This window comes from Equus caballus, unplaced genomic scaffold (assembly GCF_041296265.1).
Source record: "Equus caballus isolate H_3958 breed thoroughbred unplaced genomic scaffold, TB-T2T haplotype1-0000035, whole genome shotgun sequence".
NCBI classification, from domain to species: domain Eukaryota; kingdom Metazoa; phylum Chordata; class Mammalia; order Perissodactyla; family Equidae; genus Equus; species Equus caballus.
Genome location: NW_027221806.1, coordinates 1,041,583 through 1,062,798, shown reverse-complemented (window position 1 = coordinate 1,062,798; position 21,216 = coordinate 1,041,583). Strand labels below are relative to the sequence as shown.

Sequence of the window (21,216 nt, the reverse complement as noted above, 5' to 3'; positions counted from 1 at the left end):
GGTGAGGGAAAACGCAGTGTGAAAAACCGTTTGGGAACCTTGTATAGGCTCTCAGTGAACTGTAATTTTAATTTTCAACCTGGCAATAAAGCAGTAGACATCAAATTTCTCTTTCTTTCTGCTTTCTGAGGAATTAACTGCTTTTGTAATTCAGCCACTGTGCATACCTTCCTTGATTTCCCCTCTTTCCATATGCTCCTCCATGTATTTAACAAATGTACATGAATTCTGTGTTGTTTTTTATTAGTGTGATGGCAACAATCAGAAGATTTTTGAATATCATCTTACTTTGAAGTTTAGCCTGGAAGCCACCACTTCTCCCGTTGGTGTATGTATGGGAACATTTTCGCAAATAATTCCATGATCCACATCAATAACTTCTCCTATAAGTTAAGGAACGACTTAAGTTACAAAAGCTATCACACGTTATTCTTAACTACGTAAATAACTTAAAGTATAATGCAACATAGATAAATTCGTTATAAAGATAATTCACAGTAACAAATCAGAAAACCAAGTGAAATATAGATATCTATATCTAAAGAAAAGTTTAACGTAAATTTGGACGTTTTGACACATCTACTTGGAAAATCTTTCTCAGAAACATTACTTACCAATAACCTAATGTCAACATCATAATGAGAGCAAAGCTAAACTCTATCTGATATAACCCAGCCATACTCTTTACAACTACTTGTTTCTCTAAATTAACTTTTCTTACAGAAAAAACACGGTGCCCCAGAAAGGGAATTAAGACATTTATATATAATTTTTAAAAATATGATAACCAAATAAGTTTAAAAACATAGGATGATGAAGAACAATATGACATTAGTTCTAATTCTGTTATTTGATTTTTAAAAGCAAACAATTCATTCTGCCATATGTGCAGTTTCCAAAAATAATTCTAGAAATTTTGTTCTAAATAAAGGTAACAATTTTTTTTTAATGGTAATGTTAGTCACCACTCCTCACACTGCAATACTAAGTTTAGGAATAACTATTTAAATAAATAAATGTTGGTTTCTTTTATCTGTTAAAGACTAGCTTCTAAAAAACTTTAGTTCTGTTGATAAACACTTAAATACAGGAAAAATACAAAAAAATTTGAGTCTAATACCTTTGATTTCCAACGTATCACTGAGGGATAATTCTATGTTAGCTCCATTCTTGCTATGGTTTTCAGACTCTTGCATGACAGCAGTTCTCTTATAAATGCCTCTTTTCACTTCATCAAAGACCCAAAACATATTGTACACTCGAGCAGTATAGCCTGCTAATTCAGTGATCTAAAACCAACACAGAGAAATAAAATAGAGTTAATATACTCAAGACAGACTTAAAAAAATATGCAATCATATAAGCTTTTTGATTTAATATTAAAGATCCTATTTTATTATACATGAAAAATAAATAACATATCTGATAACTAAAACAAGTAACGGTAAAAAGTTTCTCAAGAGAGCAACATAGCAACGTGTCAATGTAAGTTTGATTGGGATTATAAAACACATAAAAAATTATTCATTCAAGTCACGGTTAAAAACAAAATGTAAAGATTTCAGAATATTAGTGAGACTTAAAAATCTTTGGTCAAGGGGCTGGCCCCACGGCCAAGTGGTTAAGTTTTCACGCTCCACTTCAGCGGCCCAGGGTTTTGCCGGTTTGGATCCTGGGTGCAGACCTAGCACCGCTCATCAAGTCGTGCTGAGGTAGCATCGCACATAGCAGAACCAGAAGGACCTACAACTAGAATATACACTGTGTACTGGGGGGCTTTGGAGAGAAGGGAAAAAAAAGATTGGCAGCAGATGTTGGCTCAGGTACCGATCTTAAAAAAAACAAATCTTTTGGGGCCAGCCCCGGGGCCGAGTGGTTAAGTTTGTACGCTCTGCTTCAGCGGCCTAGGGTTCACCAGTTGGAATCCTGGGCACAGACACGGCACTGCTCATGAAGCCATGCTGAGGCAGCGTTCCACATAGCACAACTAGAAGGACCCACAACTGAAAATACACAACTATGTACGGGGGGCTTTGGGCAGAAAAAGGAAAAAATAAAATCTTCATAAATAAATAAATCTTTAGTCAAATTTCTGATTTGACTCGTTCAAATGACAGATTTCATTTCCAGAAAATTAGAAATTTTGTGAAAAGCTTAAGTTCATTCAATGAAATTATGATCCTTTATTTTGATATCTTTTTTCAATTTAAAATAGGGTTTAAATAGAAGAAAAATACATATTTTTCTTATTAGAAATGAATGCTTCTGAGTCAAATTGATTGTCAAAATTCCTAAGCTTGGCAGAGAAAATATCCCTGCTAGAGGATACCAAAATTGGGAGTGAGCTCAATGTAAATCTTCAACTCCTTTTCAGTCCAAATTCCACAATTCAGCTTCTTTTCAAGCCAAACATGATTTATATGCCCAAAGAAAAACATTAAATATGACTGTTTTCTAGGTGAGATTAAAGATAAGATGAGATAAATCTCTGCTTTAGTCCATAAGGCTCAATAGAGTGGTACCTTGCTCCTATCCTGCCAGTGATCCAATTTAGGCTGAATCTCCTGCTGTTTTTCTATTAAAAGAACACCTTGTTGTCAGGGTACTGTGAAAGGTGACTCATCTCCTGTCAAGACCATCTTTCTCAGTGAAAAGGAAAGCACAAAAACCATTCCCTTACAGAAATGTTTACTAGGAAACTGGAACCAGTAAGCGAGGCAGGTCACTAGTAAATGTCTCTTAAACAATAAATTGTGGAATAATACAACAATGCTGACATTTGTGTAAGATTTTTGTGTGTGCAAAACAAGCAGTAAAAGAGTGCATATTACTGTCAAAAGCTTTCTACCGTGTTTCTACTGTGTGAGAGGTCTGTAGCTGGATTAGTATCGCATTTCTATATGTTAATGTTATAGCTATTTAAAGGGTAATTTCTCAAATGTTATCCACAAAAATCTCCTGAGTTCTCAAGCAGAGGAAAACAGAGCTAAGGATTAACAAAATATGGATTCAAAAGAAACCTGGCTAAATATATTTGCATAAAAAAATAAAAAGTCCAAAACCAAATGTAGAGGTCAATTAAAGAAAAGCAGGAGGCAAGGAGTTAGTAGACCAGGAGTCAGGGTGGAGCGGGCCAAGAGTGTCTGAAAAAACCTGAGAATGTGACTGTGGACAAATTACTTTGGGATATAAGACAGGGGGTTTGCCCTTGAACTCTAACTCTAAAAAGGACCCTTGCTCCCTCTGGAGCTAGCAGAGAATGCATGATGCTTTCATGTGCTGTCATAGCAGCAATAAGATTCTTTAGAAGTGAACATTCTGTGATTCAAAGCACAGTCAGCCAAAATAAAGCAAAATGCAATCAGTTTTTGTGTCGGAGACAATGTAGAAAAACTAATTGATATTCTTTCTGTGACTTAGATACCAAAGTATTTTAATGTGAGATGGCCAAAATTTTGATTTGTCATTTAATTTTAATAAGTAATTTATTAATCAAAAAACCTATCCTCAAAACTGTGTCTTCAGATTATCAAAATTACTATTTGAAAAATTTTTTAAAATTGAGTTGGTTTGGTACGTGGCCCTAAACAACTGGTTTTACTTTTATTTTTTTAACCCAATTCAAGAAATCAGTTGTTGAATGAGACTGAAAAGTTTTGTGGGTAAATCACAAACTTTGTAACTCTTTTATATGGCTTATTCGAGGCTTATTTAATAGGCAGCTAAATTTATAAAGATGCTCTGGCAATTTATATTGATACAAAAGCCACAAGAGTAATTAATAGTGAGAATGTCTGTCCATGGGAATATTATGTAACATCTGAACTGAATAAAATGATTTCCAGTCTTAACACTGTGATATTTGCAGGTCATTACCATTCTTTCAGCAAGTATTTATTGACCACGTACAACATTCCAAGCATTAAAATGGATATTAAGAATGTAAAGCTGAGTAAGACAGTTCCTGCTTTCCACTCAGGGCCTGGTGCAGGGGATAGTCAATTACAATGTGGTAAAGCACCAGGTGTACTGTGAACACAGAGAAGGTAGAGCCAGACTCTGCAACGAAGGCGGAAAGAAGGTGGAATCACAAGAGGGTTTTAGAGGTGGTTGGTGAGGCTTGACTTGTCAGGAAGGATGAGTAAAAGTTTGCAAGGTATATAAGTAATATTATTGGCTAACATTTAGTGACTGCTTAATATGTATTGTTTTAAACATTCTACATGTATTAACTCACAACAACCCTACAAAGTCAATGCTATCATTATCCTTATTTCACAGATGATGAAACAGACACAGACAGGTTAAGGAATTTGAGTAAGTTCATATAATTTGTAAATACTGGAGCAAGAATTTAAATTTAGGCACTCTGGCTCCAGAATCCACACCTAGGGGTGTGGGTTTTTTTTTTAATTAAAAACAAATACATCATACTATAGACAGAAAAAGAGGAGTTATAATTGAAAGTGTAAAAATTAAAGGTTATTAGCAGCAATATACTTGGGAGGGCTGCCTTACTCTTAGCAATGTTTGGTAGAGAAAAATGTTTCCAAAATACTAAGTATATCTTGTAATTTACATTTTGCTTGATTTTCATATATCTTATTTTAATCAAATTGATGATGAGAAATGCAAGTACCTCTTTGTATGAAGACATAATCCTTTCAATAGCATCAGCTCCAGAGGCCAATAAAGTTCGAGCAGTAGTAAAGGCTTCTGTCCGTTCACTAACCATAGCTTGTTTGGGGCCATCCTCTAGATCTAAAAGCAAACTACAAAACTATTGAGTTTTTTCAAGTAACTAAATGTTTTATTTTATACAGATGAAATTATGGCCAAAACAACCACATGTAAATTTTTCATTAGTACCAGCAATTTCTTAGAAATTTAATGAATTATTGAAAATACAATATTTGTACGAGATTTTATTTAAAGCTTTCTTTTGTTTCATTATTTTTTTAGAAGGAGACTTGGAACAAAAGTAAGTCTATAGGAATTATGACTATTTTCACTTAGCATTCTTTTAACTTTTTCCAAATTCAACTCCCTGCCCTTATTACAGCTAGGCAATCAAATACTATGGATTTGGTCAATAAAATACTACTAATAGGAATACAAGCAAATATTTCTAGTGTAGTTCCTTTAATAGAAATGCAAGTTAGCTGACCCTCATAATCCAGCCTCTGTCTACCTGTTTCAACCAACCCTCACTCTACAGTCTAGCGGCAGCCCAAACATGCAACACTCTATTTATCCTCTGCTATTTGCATACATGATTTCTTCTGACTTCAATATACTTCTCTTCCTTCTTTGTCTAGCTCTTTCTTCAAGAGTTAACTCTTTAGTAAAGGTTTCCCTGGAAACTTTTGCTGGCCTTTCCAATGGACTTTAAGTTTCTTAAGGGTCAAGAATGTGTGTTTTATTCTTTATTCCTAGTACTCAGCAGAGTCTCCAGCACATAGTACTCCTTAATGTGTATTGAATGGATGCATGGATGCACGGATGGGATGGATAGATGAATGAACATCCTAAATTACTGTCAATGCAGAATTACAGTTAAGAGGAGTCAGACTAGGTTTGAATCCAGGCTTTACTACTTATTGGCAGGTAGTAAGGTAAGTAGAACTTGCCACTTATCCTCTCCATGCCTATTTTCTCATTTGTAAATGAGGGAGACAATAATACTATCTCAAACAATTCTATCTCAAAGAGTTGTTTTAAGGTGAAATACAAATGAAGTGTTAGTCTAATCTATGGCCTATAATAAGTTCTCTAAATGTTAGCTGTTATTATTTTCTCTAGTTATTATCGCATATCTATTTAATTTAGTCTCATTCTTCAAAATTGTTCTCTCCAAGTCATTATTTTAATCTTTCCAACAATTTGAGTCTCTATCTGGCCCGTCTATAGATTATTTCCAAAGTTCTAAATTAAAAGCTGAAAATTAATGAAGAAATTAGAGTGATATAGATAGTCATAGTCTAACTTTGATATTTATTGTTCTCTGACTTATCTCAGTGCAAAGGTTTTTTTTCTCCATATCAGTGCAAATATTTAACTTATGCCCTATTATGACTACCAGATAATTTCATATTTACTTGCTCACAGACAGCTCAGCTGGGTTTGAAAGAGATCCACGCATAATATAAGGTAAAATGCACTCAGCAGATATTTACTGAACACCTAGATATGCAAGAAATTAGGCAAGGTGCTATAGGACATGCAAGGATAAATGTGATTTTCAGACTCTTTCCTTAGGGAGCCTACAGTTTGGTAGGAGAGAGAAGATAAGTTCCCAAATAACTATGCAGGGCAGCCTATGAAGAGAGTTAATGGGAGGTGTTTAGAGGAGGCAAAGATCATTTCTTGCTGCAAGAGACAGGAAATGCTTCATGGAGGAGTAGACTGTGAGTGAGGCCTTGAAGACCACATATAATTTCAATAGATCATAAGTATAGTATAAGCAACAGGACAGAGAAGGGAAACTTCAAGCAATGCCAACTGAATGATAAACAGCTTGATCAAGTTACAGCATGGGTTGGTGTCAGGCACTGATTTCACCCGAGTATGAGAATCACCATGAGTTCATGGGGCCCTTTTACAATAGTCTAGGGGCCACCCGGTGGCCGAGTGGTTAAGTTCCTGAGCTCCACTTTGGCAGCCCAGGGTTTCGCTGGTTGGGATCCTGGGCGCGGACACGGCACCGCTCAGCAGGCCACGCTGAGGTGGTGTCCCACATAGCACAGCCAGAGTCACTCACAACTAGAATATACAACTATGTACTGGGGGGTTTTGTGGAGGAGAAGAAGAAGAAGGAAAAAAAGAAGATTGGCAACAGTTGTTAGCTCAGGTGCCAATCTTTAAAAAAAAAAAAAGAGGACAAATAGTCCAATGTGGTTCCTCCTAGCCCTACTATTGTCACTGCTCTAGAGGACTCCTGTTAGCCCCCTTGAAGTGAGTGAGTTTCCCTGAGGAATGAAAAAAGAAAGGCTTTGAGTGCTGGTATAAGTGAGGAGTGAAAAATGTGATTGAATAAATAGACTGGAAACAGAATGTAGATATTCTTACATTTAAATGTGTGACAAAATTTAGATAGACACAAAAAAATTACCGAAAGATTCTCAGCAAGCTACCAAAATAGTGAATTGCTGAATCAGTTAAAGCACTAAGAATAGTTTTGGCTCATAGAGAATCTGGCTGGTGATCTAAAATAATCATGGGATTTTATGAATTTGGGTTAAAAGCGGTTTAAATAGTAGCTTTTACTGACAGTCTCTGTTAAGAAGTAAAAACACTAGCACAGATGAACTGGTGTTTGACATGGCATGGTACTTTCCACGTCGCTTTAGCAGATTAATGCCTATTGGGTTTTCTTCGTGCTTTTAGCAACAAAATTACAAATAGCTCTGGACAGATTTCATTTGACTTTTATTCTACGGATTGTTCTTTGGAAAGTACTGTGAGAGCAGTGCCAGTAGTATTTTGCCATGCTCACAACAGCCAACTGCATAGCCTCTGTGAGAAGGGTACATTCCTCAGTGTCAGAGATATAAATTCATGACCTAAAGCACTCACCTATTTTGTATCCCAGATCAACACATTTTATCTTCCTCACCAAATATTTTGAATACGTTGTCAAAAGTGCCTCACTTAAGGATTTAATATTTAACATTATATCTTCTCATTTTACTGCTATTTTCAGCTCTGCTAATAAAAGGATATATTGAAACACGGTCACATCTGTTGCTATTTCACTGAAAAGGTGAGAAAGGATTTAAAACTAAGGTTATGTAATACATTTGTGAAAACCCATAGAACTGTATAATACAAAGAGTGAATCCTAATGTAAACTATGGACTTCAGTTACTAATGTATAAATATTGGTTCATCAGTTATAACAAAGGTATCACATTAATACAAGATGTAAATAACAAGGGAAATTATGGGAGGAGGGGAAATTTGGGAACTGAACACTTTCTGCTCAATTTTTCTGTAAACCTAAAACTATTCTAAAGAAAATTGTCTATTAATTTTTTAAAAATTAAAAAAGCAGGCTACCCTTCTGTACTTTTTTCTTTGGACTTACAATCTGAGTTTATTTCTTGTCATTTATGTTTTATCTTTGCCACCTTGACAAATCTGAATCTTACCCTACCTCATACCATATATAAACATCAATTCTAACTGATGATCTTAATGTGAAATGAAAAACCAATAAATTTCTAGAAGATAAAATAGGAGAGGGCCGGCCCAGTGGTGCAGCGGTTAAGTTGGCACGTTCTGCTTCTCGATGGCCTGGGGTTCGCTGGCTCAGATCCCGGGTACAGACATGGCACCGCATGGCAAACGCCATGCTGTGGTAGGCGTCCCATGTATAAAGTAGAGGAAGGTGGGCATGGATGTTAGCTCAGGGCTAGTCTTCCTCAGAAAAAAAAAGAGGAGGATTGGCAGTAGTTAGCTCAGGGCTAATCTTCCTCAAAAAAAAAAAAAAAAAAAAATAGGAGAATAACTCTATGACCTTGGGTGACACAAATATTTCTTAAACAGGACAAAAAAAGCACTAACAACAAAGAAAATGATTGATAAATTGAACTATATTAAAATTATGAACTTCTCTTAGACACTTAAGAGACTGAAAAGGCAAGAATAGAGTGGGAAAAGAGATTTGAGTGTGTGTGTGTGTGTGTGTGTATCTGACAAACTACTCATTACAGAATACACAAGAGCTTTACAAATGAACAAGCAAAAACCAGATAAGCCAGTTTAAAAATGAAGAAAAAACTTATCGGTACTTCATAAAAAAGGCTATCCAAGTAGCCAATAAACAAATGAAAAGTGCTTAACCTCCTCAGTCATCAGAGAAATGCAAATTAAGACTACAATGAAGCACGCTTATACACTCATAAGAATGCCTAAAAGGAAAAAGACTCACATCAAACATTGACAAAGATGTGGAGCAACTAAAACTCTCATACGTACTGCATGATACTATTTATATAAGGCTCAAAACCCAGCAAATACTAATGAATGATCGGTAAAATGCCTGCCTTTGCTGTGGCATGGGGGCAGGGGCAGGAGGAAGTGGGGATGGGGGTAGGAGGCTGAAGATGAGGATAAGACTGGGAAGGGGTTTCTGGGATGGGAGCTTCTAGGATGAAGGTAAGGTTCTGTTTCTTCTCAGTGGTGCTTACGTGTATGGGTTGACTTTGTGACAGTTCACCGAGTGGTACACTAATGATTGTGCCGTTGTGGGCATGTATGTTATACTTTAAAAATTATAGCTCCTGACACGAATAGCTAATTACAGCTACAAAGTATGTCTTTGATATGTACTGATAATTACTGTGACAATAATTGGTCAACAAGAGAGTAGTCATATATAAACTGACCCAAATACAAAATTATATTTCAACAATTTGGCATTTGAATATGAGACATACTCCTGCAGCAGGAGCTATGGAGATCATCTTGTTGGAAGTACATTTTAGGAATAAAATATCACCCATGTTATGAGGGTTATGGTAGAGTTCAGTTCCATTCCTAAGAGTGCTTTCAGTTGCTACTTCTGAGGTGCCACCTCACGTTAGCAGATCACCAACATGTGGACGCTACTGGCAGTGCTAGTGGCTTAGGTGCACTGTTCACTGCCTGTCAGGTGTCTGTGATAAGGTCCGGCAGAAGGGACCTATAAGTAGCTTTCCCTGGCCTTGCCCAGAACTGCTTTTGATATGAAGAGAAGAAAAGTGGCCTATAATATTAAAAAATTGAGATACAGCTCCCAGGTAACTATTTTCTTGACATAATTTCAGTCTTTCTCTTAATACAAAGCAAAGAAAGGGGTAATGTCCTCTAAGAAAATATAACAGAAACTATATATAATTAACTATTTCAATGCCTCTATTTCAAGCATTAGCTCCCACGATTGCTTGGTCTCAAACTAAGTTAAGTCCCTTATAGACTAAGTTCCAATATAGCTAAACGGAGGTAGCGTGATGAAGGTAAGAAAAGTAACACACTAGGAATCACATAATGTCTTCTATCCTTAGTGCTTCCACTAACCATCTGTGTGCCCTGAGGCAAATCTGGGGCTCCAGACTGGATGACCTCTAAGCTCCTCGTCTGAGTGAAAATGGCATGATTCCACATGCAATTTTGTAATGTGAACTTGAATATAAACATAATCCTGTCCTAACCATAAGATTTCACTTGAAGTTGTAGGTGGGTGGTATAACAAATCTACTACAAAACTATTTTTCTTTTCTCCTCCAAAAAAACTATGCAGGCTCTTCCTCCTATCTGCACTTTTACCTCTGACTTCCTAATCACTTTTAAATATCTTGCTCTCTTAACAACAATAATCGTGCCAGCAAATGTCTATTGAGCATTTTCGATGAAGCAGGCATTGTTCTAAGTTTTACACATGTACTCTTCTTTAATCCTCCTAACAACCCTGCTATAATTTCTCCCATTTCAGAAATGAGGAAATTGAAGCACAAGAAGGTTAAATGACTTGCCCATAGTCATAGCCTAGTAAGCAAAAGAGTAAGCATTTGAACCCAGGCAATCTGATGCCAGAGCCCACATGGTAAGAATAGAATAAATATTAACAATGATCCACCTAAATTCTTACTACTTGCTGAGAACTGTTTCAAAGCACATTAAATACATTATATACAATTTCATAATTCTGTAAGATATATATTACTATACCTATGGTTAAGAGAGGAAAACTGAGGCATATAAAGTTTATGCAAATTTCTCAAGGATGGATAACTACTAAATAGCTGAGTCAAGATCTGAACAGTGGCCTGCTTCTTTATTGTATTGTCTTTTTTTCCTCTATCCTACTTTTTCTCCCTTTTCTCTTTGCCATTCTTCTCTCATTCACCCACTTTTTCCACCTATTTTTGCTTTAAAATATACAGTATCATGTATTTAATTCATCTCTAACATAAGGGACAACTCAGGGCATAAGTGTAAATTAAGACTGAAGATTAGATTAGAATATATGATATGTAATTCCAAGACCTAAAGCCTCAAAGATATATCATTATTTAGAAAAAATAATTTTGTATGAGTAAAACGCTAACAATATTTTCATGTGTTAAATCATTGTAGGTCAAATGTCTTTAGTAAATACGTACAAACATTATAAGCGTATATATAGTAACATTAGAAATTACAGAAGATATTGAAGCACCTTCTCATAATAATGCTGTCATACGAATTTATTTTTTTCTTCTATGACATTCTTATACTGCTTCTCTTTGTATAAAATCCTCTTTTGAAAAGAAGCTTTAAGAATTACTTTATTTTACTTGCATCACTGTGATTATCATAATTTCAATGTGAAATTTTAATGTTGTTTCTTTAATTTAATATGATATTTTCAGGATTTATTTTTAAATATCTTATTACATCACCCATAGAAATAAGATTGTTAGATTCTTTGCATATACTGTTTACTTCTTACTGGTCTCTGTGGGGTTAATTTGTCACCATTAATAGCTGCATTTTCTCTGCTCTATGTTGAATACTCTGGGGTTTTGTAATAAGACCCGTGCTTCCAAGCACTAAGAGAACTACACCATGATCTTGTCATTGGTGTTGTCTCTATACGTTATATACGAACCTTTTAAAACATCCATATACTTAGACCCACTATGAATATCTGATAATTTTGTTGTGTCTTACTAAAACTAATCTCAAGACCATAAATTTTTGTGTCATTTTTTTCTCCAATACTTTTTTGAAAAAGCAATTTATTTTATCTTATAATGAAAGGATTATGTCTAAAAATACTATTACCAACAACACCTTATTCAATATAAACTTTTTAAATGATTTTTTGAAAAATAAAACTTTGAAAACATAAAAATAGATAAAATTCAGTTTCCCAGTGGTCTAAACACAGTATTAGACAGTTGAGTTGTGGAGTATATTTGGTATATCTACAGTCTTATCACATGGGATTGACAAATTCCAATTTACTAAAATGAACAATTTTAGGTTAAGAATGACTCAAATTTGACAAGTTTTTTTGTAATAATTGGTTAAAGCATTGAAGCACTGTTTCAAAATATTAAAGTATAGGGTAATTCTTTTACTTGTTTTTATTAGATGACTTCAAACAAATAACTTAATTCTTAATTCTACACCAAAAATAGCCGTAAAATAGTGTGAATTCTGTTACCTTATTCTCAGTGTTGCCTTTTGTTTCCTAGGTAATAATTGTCACTCTATATCAAGAACGTCAAGAGCATGCTCTGTACTTTATAAACATTATTCTGTTAAATCCTCCCAACAGTCCTCTGAAGTAGCCTTTCCAATTCTCCTTTTACAGATGAGGAAATGGAGGTTCAGAGTTTAATTAACATGACTGAGAGGATACAGGCAGGAAGAGGGAAAGCCAAGAGTTGAGCTAAGCTCTGTCTTACTACAAAGCCCATGCTTTTATTTAGTTACTTCAACACTAAGGCCAATTTTGACCAAGTGGTTTTTAAAGAGAAGGGGGAACGTTTTATTTTGGAGGAAGAGCAGAAAATGCTGCTAATTTAATTAACTCCCCTTTGTCTCTGCCCATTAAGACCCAAACTCCCATCTCAAGTATTACAGAACGTTTTAATATTGTTCTTGTTGTCCTTATCTTTCTTAGTTATCCCAAAGATGAAAAATGTTGGTAAAAACCACTGGGGTGGTGATAGCTAGAATTAGACAGGGGCAGCTTGACAACCCCTACCCCCACAATGCCACCAAATCATGCTACATAGGAGCTTTATCTATGTTACCTACAAGTAGAGGAGATCTCCTTCCATGGTGTGAAGCACTTCCTAAAACAATATTCCTAGTTGCCTAATGTAGTCAACCAACTCTTCAAATCACAAAACAGGGCAGATCCAGTTATAGAATATTTATAGACTAAATACATGGGATGTGCAGAACTGAAGTTTAAAACACATGGAGAGAACTTACACTGCTTTTCAAGATATTAATTTGAAATATCTCACAACTGGAAAGGACTTTTGAGCCACTTATCTCCTTTCACATTGCAGGTATTATTATTGGATGTTGCAAAGTCTGCCTTTGTTTCTGACCATTAATGACCACAGAAAAATGGCTACATATTCAGTTTCACTCACACAAAACCAGCAGTGACACCTTCAAGAGAAATAATCCTAAACATATATTGAAGATTAAGCATAAATGTCATTACCACCATCTGCAAAGCCAGTTGCAGTGATAATAGGTACAGCCACCATAATCAGTCCACTGCTGCTCCAAACATACTTCATCAAGAACTGCTCTATCATGATGCACCACAAACGTTTGGATAAAATGAGGTTCATCTGATCGGCTAAAGCTTTGTAACTTTTCTGGAGTTGCTTCATTTCCACCTATAGAGGGAAAAAGAGGCAAGAACCCAGCATGAGTTACAAAAGTAAATACTGTATGTCTGAAGGCTTTCTTTAAAGATAGGTACACATTATTTTGTTTTACTTAGTATAGTATGATCTATGATTCTAACAACTAAAAAATACAGATTAATATAAGAATGAGTCATTATTGTTTAATTTGGTCACACCTATATTATTGAAAAAAACCCATGATACTTAGTAAATATAAAGTACATGTCAGTGATTTATAATTTTTATTTCAAAATTACATGCATGAGGTTAAAATTAAACGATATTCTATAAGACATGAGTAAACAATGTTAGAACTTTATCCTTCTTGATCACACCAAAAATATTTGAAAATAAACACATGACACACATATGTGTAATTAGATTCCATTTTCGAACTAACTCAATTTGCTGGATTTTGTCTTAAATGCCGGAAGCCTACAGCATGGTATAATTTAAATCACTGAGTTCAATGATTCAAGAAGAATCACAAGTCAATATGACTAATACAACATATAAGGACAATTTTCAAGGGGGAGTAGAAGTCCTAAATTTGCTTTAAATTTTCTTCTTCAGATTCCTACTACTGTAAACGTTTGTCTTGATAACTAATGATGCTTCAAAAAGTAAATAATTCTGCTTGGGAATTAAAATACCATTTCAACTTAAGAATACCTGAATATTTCATTTGTACTAAGTCATTTGTATTAAGATTTCAGATGCATCACCTTAAAAAATTTGGTCGTATTTAATATTCTGAGGTTACTTCAATGCTCTGGAAGTTTATGTAATTAGGCTAACTATTTTAGGGATCTGCTTAATGTCGAAAATCTTTAGTATTCAGAAATAACGTTCTGAAATTCCTTTTCTCCTCCTCATTTCTTCTCTAATCTTAGCTTTTCTCTCAAAGCCAGACAAAATTTCATTTCACTGCCTCTTTTTATTTGTGTCAAACATGGTGCTGAACATTAACTAAGAGTTGGAAATGCCATTTGTGAGACACACTCTCCTGCACTTCTTAGGACTGAGGACCCTCCATTGCTGACCAGGCATGCAAAATTGTTAAACTTGTCTTTCATGTAAAAGGACAGGGTCTTTTTTCCTCTTAAAAACAAAGGGCCCTCAATAGTAACACCAAGAGAATACCATCCTAAATTTTCCATCTCAATGGACATGTGTTTACTCAGTTTCCAAACACATTTTCTTCTAATGTTCTACAACCAATTAGGATTTAAGTTTTAAGAAAATGCTTCAGAGATAATTCTGAGCATGTTTGGGTAACTGAGGCTAAGTAGACTGAGTGCTGAAAATTTTATTCTCATGAAACTTTAGAAAAGTTTGCACTCTATAATTCTTTAACAACTTGTGAGTAAAAAGGGTAAGGAAGCATACATTCTAGTACAGGTTTAGATGTCATCGGAGTCTAAAACGCTAAAGAAGTGGGTCCATCAACAGTACAACAGATGGTATCTAGCACTGCAGTGGCAGCTCGAACAGTCTCACATTTCACCCATCATCTTAATTTCTATCTTACCTTATGTCCTCTGTAAAAGGCAATTTCTTCAACCTTGGCTATAATTCTGGAGTGCACATACTGCAAACAGCCTTTTCTATGAGCTTCTTCAGCCACCAATTTACCAAATTTGGGAGAGCAGGCTTTCAACACTGTAGCAGTGGCATATACCACAAGCCCTGCTAATAGGGTGGGCCCAATTGGGCTAGCTCCTCTGGATGTAGCAGTCTGGATGAGCGTATAGGAGGTCAGGATTACATCTAAAATAGGTTTGGTCAGATTAGAATACAAGTGAGCCACAGATTGGGAGAACATCATAATATCCTCAGTAAGAGACTGGTCAGGGTTTGCCAGCCTCCCATCCATATTGATCACCTTATAATAAGTCTGATTTGTAAAATAGGTTTCACAGGCATGGTCTACTAGGCGAGTTCTGAAGGCCAAAGCCAGTTTGCACTCCAGGTACCTTATCGCACTGTTCACAGAGGCAGCAGGGATGGCAATCATAAGCCACTTGAGTAATTTGATGATGAAAGCCAGTTTGCACTCCAGGTACCTTATCGCACTGTTCACAGAGGCAGCAGGGATGGCAATCATAAGCCACTTGAGTAATTTGATGATGAAAGCCAGTTTGCACTCCAGGTACCTTATCACACTGTTCACAGAGGCAGCAGGGATGGCAATCATAAGCCACTTGAGTAATTTGATGATGAAAGCCAGTTTGCACTCCAGGTACCTTATCGCACTGTTCACAGAGGCAGCAGGGATGGCAATCATAAGCCACTTGAGTAATTTGATGATGCAAGCCAGTTTGCACTCCAGGTACCTTATCGCACTGTTCACAGAGGCAGCAGGGATGGCAATCATAAGCCACTTGATTAATATGATGATGAAAGCCCGAGGCTTCTTTTCCACAATGCTTTTCACGATTTGTCCATCCAGACCAGCCACATAGACAGAAATGTTCTCGAGATCAGAGCCACCGAGTGGAGGCAGAGCCACCCTGTTTCAGTGGTCACAAGTTTTGGAAAGAGAATTTTCCGAAGTTCTAGTAGCTGTTTGAAAAAATCTGCATTCACTCCAGGCGAAGAATTTTTACAAGTGGTCTCGGTGCAATGCAGTATTTCTCTGTTCTCTGCAGTCGGGTAAGCTGCTTCTTTTCTCTTCCTGTGGCCAGATTGCTTTAAACGCCTGCTAATGATGGGATAGAGGGTTTTCAGAGCATATGCCGCAGCCACCAGGCAGGCAGCCCTTTTAGCAGCGCTAGATCTGGTCCATTTCATTAGATCAGCTGCTGCATTTAGCATATGTGTCATTTTCCCAATTACCCAAACCGGCTTCAAAAAGAATTGGTTTTAAAAGATCATGATCCACCAGAATCCCCAGCAAATGTTTCAGAAAGTCCTACAGGGTTCCATAGTCCGCAGCATTTCTTCTCTTCTTTTCTTAAATTTTGCTTTTGTTTTTTTCAATTTTGTTCTGCTGTGACAGGTGCAGCGGAGCTCAGACTCCACTGCACCTACTGAGGATGATTCCCTCAGAAGCTCAAGCTGCACTAAGCTGCCCCAAGCTCCTCCCTCACAGGCCCCTCATTGGCTGTGAGGATGGTGGGACCTTGGAATCCTCGCCGCTTCCCTTTGAACCTTGAAAATGAGGAGAAAGCAAAGCGAATTACATCCTTAGGCAGGAGTCCAAAGAGTTAAATGTCTATTTTGGGAAAGGTCGAATCAGGGCAGCTGCGGGCGACAAAACCTGCCCCAGCTACTGAGCATGCTCAGCGTCACTTAGAAACGCACAGAAGTTTCAGAATATACATCACTCCTCTAAGGTTTTAGTAGATACCACAAGGGGAAGAGCAGAAAGAAAAGGAAATTTCCAAGCGCTATAAAACGAGATGAGGCAGAAGGAGCTAGGGAGATGAGGGAGGAGGGGCAAGAGGACCAACATGAAATGAATGTGAAAGGGTATGGACTGAATCTGAAAGGGAGAGAGAGGAAAGAGACAAGCGGGAGGGACACTGGAGAAAGCAAACTATCAAATAATTAGATCTGTTTTTCAGTCCCATTTTATTTTATTTTTTCTGCCTGTGTTTCTCATGAAGTCCCAGAATCTATCAGACAAGTCGTAATTGAGGGCATATTTTGTAAATAAATAGGAGAGAAGTCTTCTGCATTATAGAAAATAGTTCTTTGCTATATCTCCATCTCTATGTTTACTTGTCCTTACAATAAAAATCTTCCAGCCCCACAACTGCTATTTTTAGCAATGGAGATCTGATGCACTGGTATTTATTTACAAGGTGACTATTGAATAAAAAAAAGCAGTGTTTCACTTCTACCACCCTCTTGCGTCCTTTAGATAGTTGTTACTTGGAGGTGTGTGACTTTATAACCTAAAGTTAACCATTTGGGAATCCAACTGGAGTTAGATGGTGGAAATAGCTTCTCTGGGACCTTTTTTGAGAGTTCTTTGTCTTTTGCAAACTTTTGTTTTGCTTGTTTTGTTTAGGCTTAGAGATAACCTATTGGCTACTTCCCACTTTGGTTATTTGATTCAAACAAAGAGTGTTAAAAAAATTTTCCCTACATCCCTAATAGAGGACTTAAACTGCTAAACAGTCAAGCAAAATTCTGCATACTTTTAAATATGTAAAATGTTTAGGTAAGGATGAGTGTGTTTTCGAATATGCAAAAGCATTTTTGCTTCCCCACACCCACCACCCCCCACAACATACATACACATTTCTAGTCAACTGGAAGCCTGGGAAGATATGCATTAAATTAGAACAGAGGTTGGCAAATTATAACCCAACCAGTGGGCCAAATTTGGCCTGCCACCTATTTTTTTATGGCCCTTGAGATAAGAACAGTTTTTACATTTTAAAATGGTTGAAAACACATCACAAGAATAATAATATTTTGTGGTGCATGAAAATTACATGAAATTTTTATTTCAGTGTCCATAAATAAAGTTTTATTGGAACACAGCCACACCCATTTATTTATTTACTTATTTTCTATGGCTTGCAAGCCACAGAGCCAGAGCTGGATAGATGAAACAGAGCCTAAAATATTCACTATCTGGCCCTCTTCAGAAGAAGTTTGCCAACCCTTGTGCTAGAATATAAAACCTGTTTCAGTGTTGAATGATCTTCATTATTCAGTTTACTGTGAATAAAGAACTATTCTCCTTTTCATAAGTAACAATAGCCTTAAACTTTTAAAACTCCTTTCCCATGTACCTATATGAATTTCAAGAATCATCACAGGTCTCTTTTCATTTGTTTGCATTCAATTCAGCAGATTGACTAATACATGAGTGGCAAATTCATGCAAATTTCTTTTATAGCTGACCATATTAGCAGCACAATCTATCATTCATTCCATTGAGACTTTCTAAGTCTGTATGTAGAGATCATAGTGTTATAGTGGTTATTTTCAAAATCTTTTATTCCTAATCTCACGTTTCTCACGTGTCAAAGTAAGGATCTCTTACCCTTATAAACTTTAATTCTTTATGTCACATCTCCTGACTGTGATAAGACAGGTGGAGGGCCAGGGTAAACTTAGCTGGGGGTGATAGGAGGATGTTCAGCCAGGCAGAACACTTACACAGAGGGTTACGCCGGTCAGCAAGCAGCTGGCAGTCGAGGCAAGTGGCCTGCATCACTGGCATAGGACAGCCACATCAGGGGAGGAGCAGGGCAGTGGGAAATCTAGAAGCAAAGAAGGTTAGAGATCAAATCAGGCCTGCACTTAGTTGTAGGTAGGTCAGTTTATCAACTGATAATGAAGCTAGGGTATAGGAACAAGCTTTTATTGGCTTGAGTGAAAGACTTGTTAGAATGAGGAAAATAATCAAGATAGAAAGACAGAAATTTGGTTACCGGAATTGTGGTGCAGGGAAGGTTGGAGGCCAGTTACTAGAACTGGGGAAAAGGTTAATGTGAGATTTGACCTAATGATGAGCCACTTAAGTACAGATGTAACTATCACCATTTTAATTCCACTCCCACCCTTCACTCTACCCTACCCCCAAGAGTCAGGGTTGGTCCTAGCATCTGAGACCAAGCTCAAGACTTCAGGGAAGGCAGAGGAAGAATTCAAGATGATAGGAAAACAGATACATAATTCCAGTTGGAAATATATGATATTTAAGTAAGAAACTAAGAATGTCAAGATACTTCTTTCATTTTTTATATTGCCATGCAATTAAAGCAGAAAGAATGCTAATTTAGTTTGAATTTCAAACTAGGTGAGAAAAAAAGAGTGAAAAAAAGTCACTTGTTACTATAGTAAACATAATTCAGCCTAATTTCCACTCAATCTTCTCAACTTTACATGTGTTTACATGGGAAAGCATTAAAATTTTTCTTAAGAGAGGAGAAATAATCTTAAAAAAAGATCTTGAAAATGAATGAAAGTTAAAAAATAAGCAATAATTATCAAATTACTCTGTTCTCAAGTGTGATACTCTCAATGTCAGTGTCACAGTGGACATTACCAACAACCATGGAAGAGCAGGATTAAATAGACTTTATATATATATTAGAGACTATATATATACACATATATTAGGAAAACTACATGCTTTCTAAACAGTAAAACATCAGAAATAAATTTTTATAATAAAGAGACCTACATATATAAGTATATGAATAAAAATGTATAATGTAGATAATATGTATTATGTGTTTAGATAGTAAATCACCAGAGAGTAAATAATTTTTAGCAGTAAAGACAAATTAAGGTTTAAGATTTGGGATGCATTTCCTTCTCAGCAAATGCTAAGTAGTATTTTATCTGTGCTGTATTCCTTTCTTGAACTGTTTCCTGACCCGAGATTACCTAATTGCCCTACTGGCCCTAAAATAGCACAGCATTTGACTCATTATCTACCAGTCATGCTAGCCTTATTCATGTGAGCCACAAACACAATGAAGATGAGATCTTAGGTCAATATTTCATCTGTTACAAATAACCACCTAATAACTGGTTCATAATGAAATGTCTTTTGCTGTGAAGGAAAACCCAGCAAATATCTTGTCTGAGGATGTATCTCATAGATTAATCTTTCCTTAGCCTAATTGACCACTTCCACTGCCTCTCTGTGACTGGAAGGAAAGCAGTGACTCTAGTCAGAGAGAAGACACGGTTCTATCCAGCTCCCACTTCTTGACTCTTCTCAACAGATTGGTCAACCTGTCCTTTATGTCTCTACCTATAGAATATATTTTAAAAGGTCAGTCAATCCTCTATAAAATTATTTTCCCCTTCTAGTTAATTTAGTTAATTTGTACCTGTTTCAAAATGTTGAAAGTAGGAAAGGCTAACGCACTGGGCCATTGCTTCTGACTCGACTGTATGGTTTAGTTACTGAAAAACGATGAGCTACTCCATGACGAAGACTAATTTGTTCTGAAATGCTATACTCACTTGGTTTAATTCAAACCAATGATAGATATACTTTGGTGAATTTTTGTGACAAAAATCAGTATTTCTATGATTAAACGATGTCTACCAGGGCACATAATCCTATTTTAGGCAACTATATTTTAGGCACTATTTCCCAATGAGTTAACAGAAAATGTATCATATTTGAAAATGAGAGGTTGCCCAGATTAAAAATCTGGAAAACAATCATGACAATTGGGGGAAAAAAACCATTTTGTGCATTTGTTTGGTACAGGAGATTTCTAGTTTCTAACCAAAATATCATAGAACAGTGTGTAAGATAAACATTTTGTGAGGATATACAAACATAACACAGAAACGATCACTAAAATCCAACTTTCGTTTTGAGATTTTTTTCGGTAAGGTGTTTAAAGTCTTTGGGTCTTTACAGCTAAACCCAGTTTTGATCAAGCTCTCTAAGAAACCCACAAAATGGTAAGTTACTACAGCGCAATATTTCTAATAAACAACTGTGTACTGAATATTGAAACTGCACGTGAAAGATATTTAAAGGATTTGGATGTGGAGTGATGTGGGAATGGAAACATCATCTTGAGGATTACGGATCCATATCTTTGTTCTTGCCTTCTTTTTCTCCCCTCAGTCTGTTCTTTGACCTAAAAAGAAAAAGGCTGAGACCTACACCAAAGTAAATAAAACTATGGTGGGGGTGGTTTCAAACACTAACCCTGCGGCCACAGCCCGACACTTGATTTCTTGAGGGTTCCTTCGCCCGACCGGTTGAAACTGCTGTGTTCTTCCTCCTTCGGACGCGCTGCTTTCCCACGGCGTCCCCTGCGGCCCTATCAGGACAGCGTCGCCGCAGAAACCGCAGAGGCTGCCGGGA

At 36.4% G+C, this 21,216-nt stretch overlaps 1 protein-coding gene across 1 annotated transcript; it reads right to left on the bottom strand.

Annotated features, from left to right (window-relative positions):
• Positions 1 to 222: 222 nt before the first annotated feature.
• LOC138922037 (ATP-binding cassette sub-family D member 2-like) lies at positions 223 to 21,209 on the bottom strand. The gene is given in 8 exon segments (XM_070258821.1): positions 223 to 383; positions 1,121 to 1,289; positions 4,640 to 4,761; positions 13,214 to 13,394; positions 14,938 to 15,872; positions 15,875 to 16,559; positions 18,528 to 18,631; positions 21,058 to 21,209. Coding segments are annotated over 6 exon segments (1,869 nt in total). The 5' UTR covers positions 16,233 to 16,559; positions 18,528 to 18,631; positions 21,058 to 21,209; the 3' UTR covers positions 223 to 279.
• Between the last annotated feature and the right edge of the window lie 7 nt (positions 21,210 to 21,216).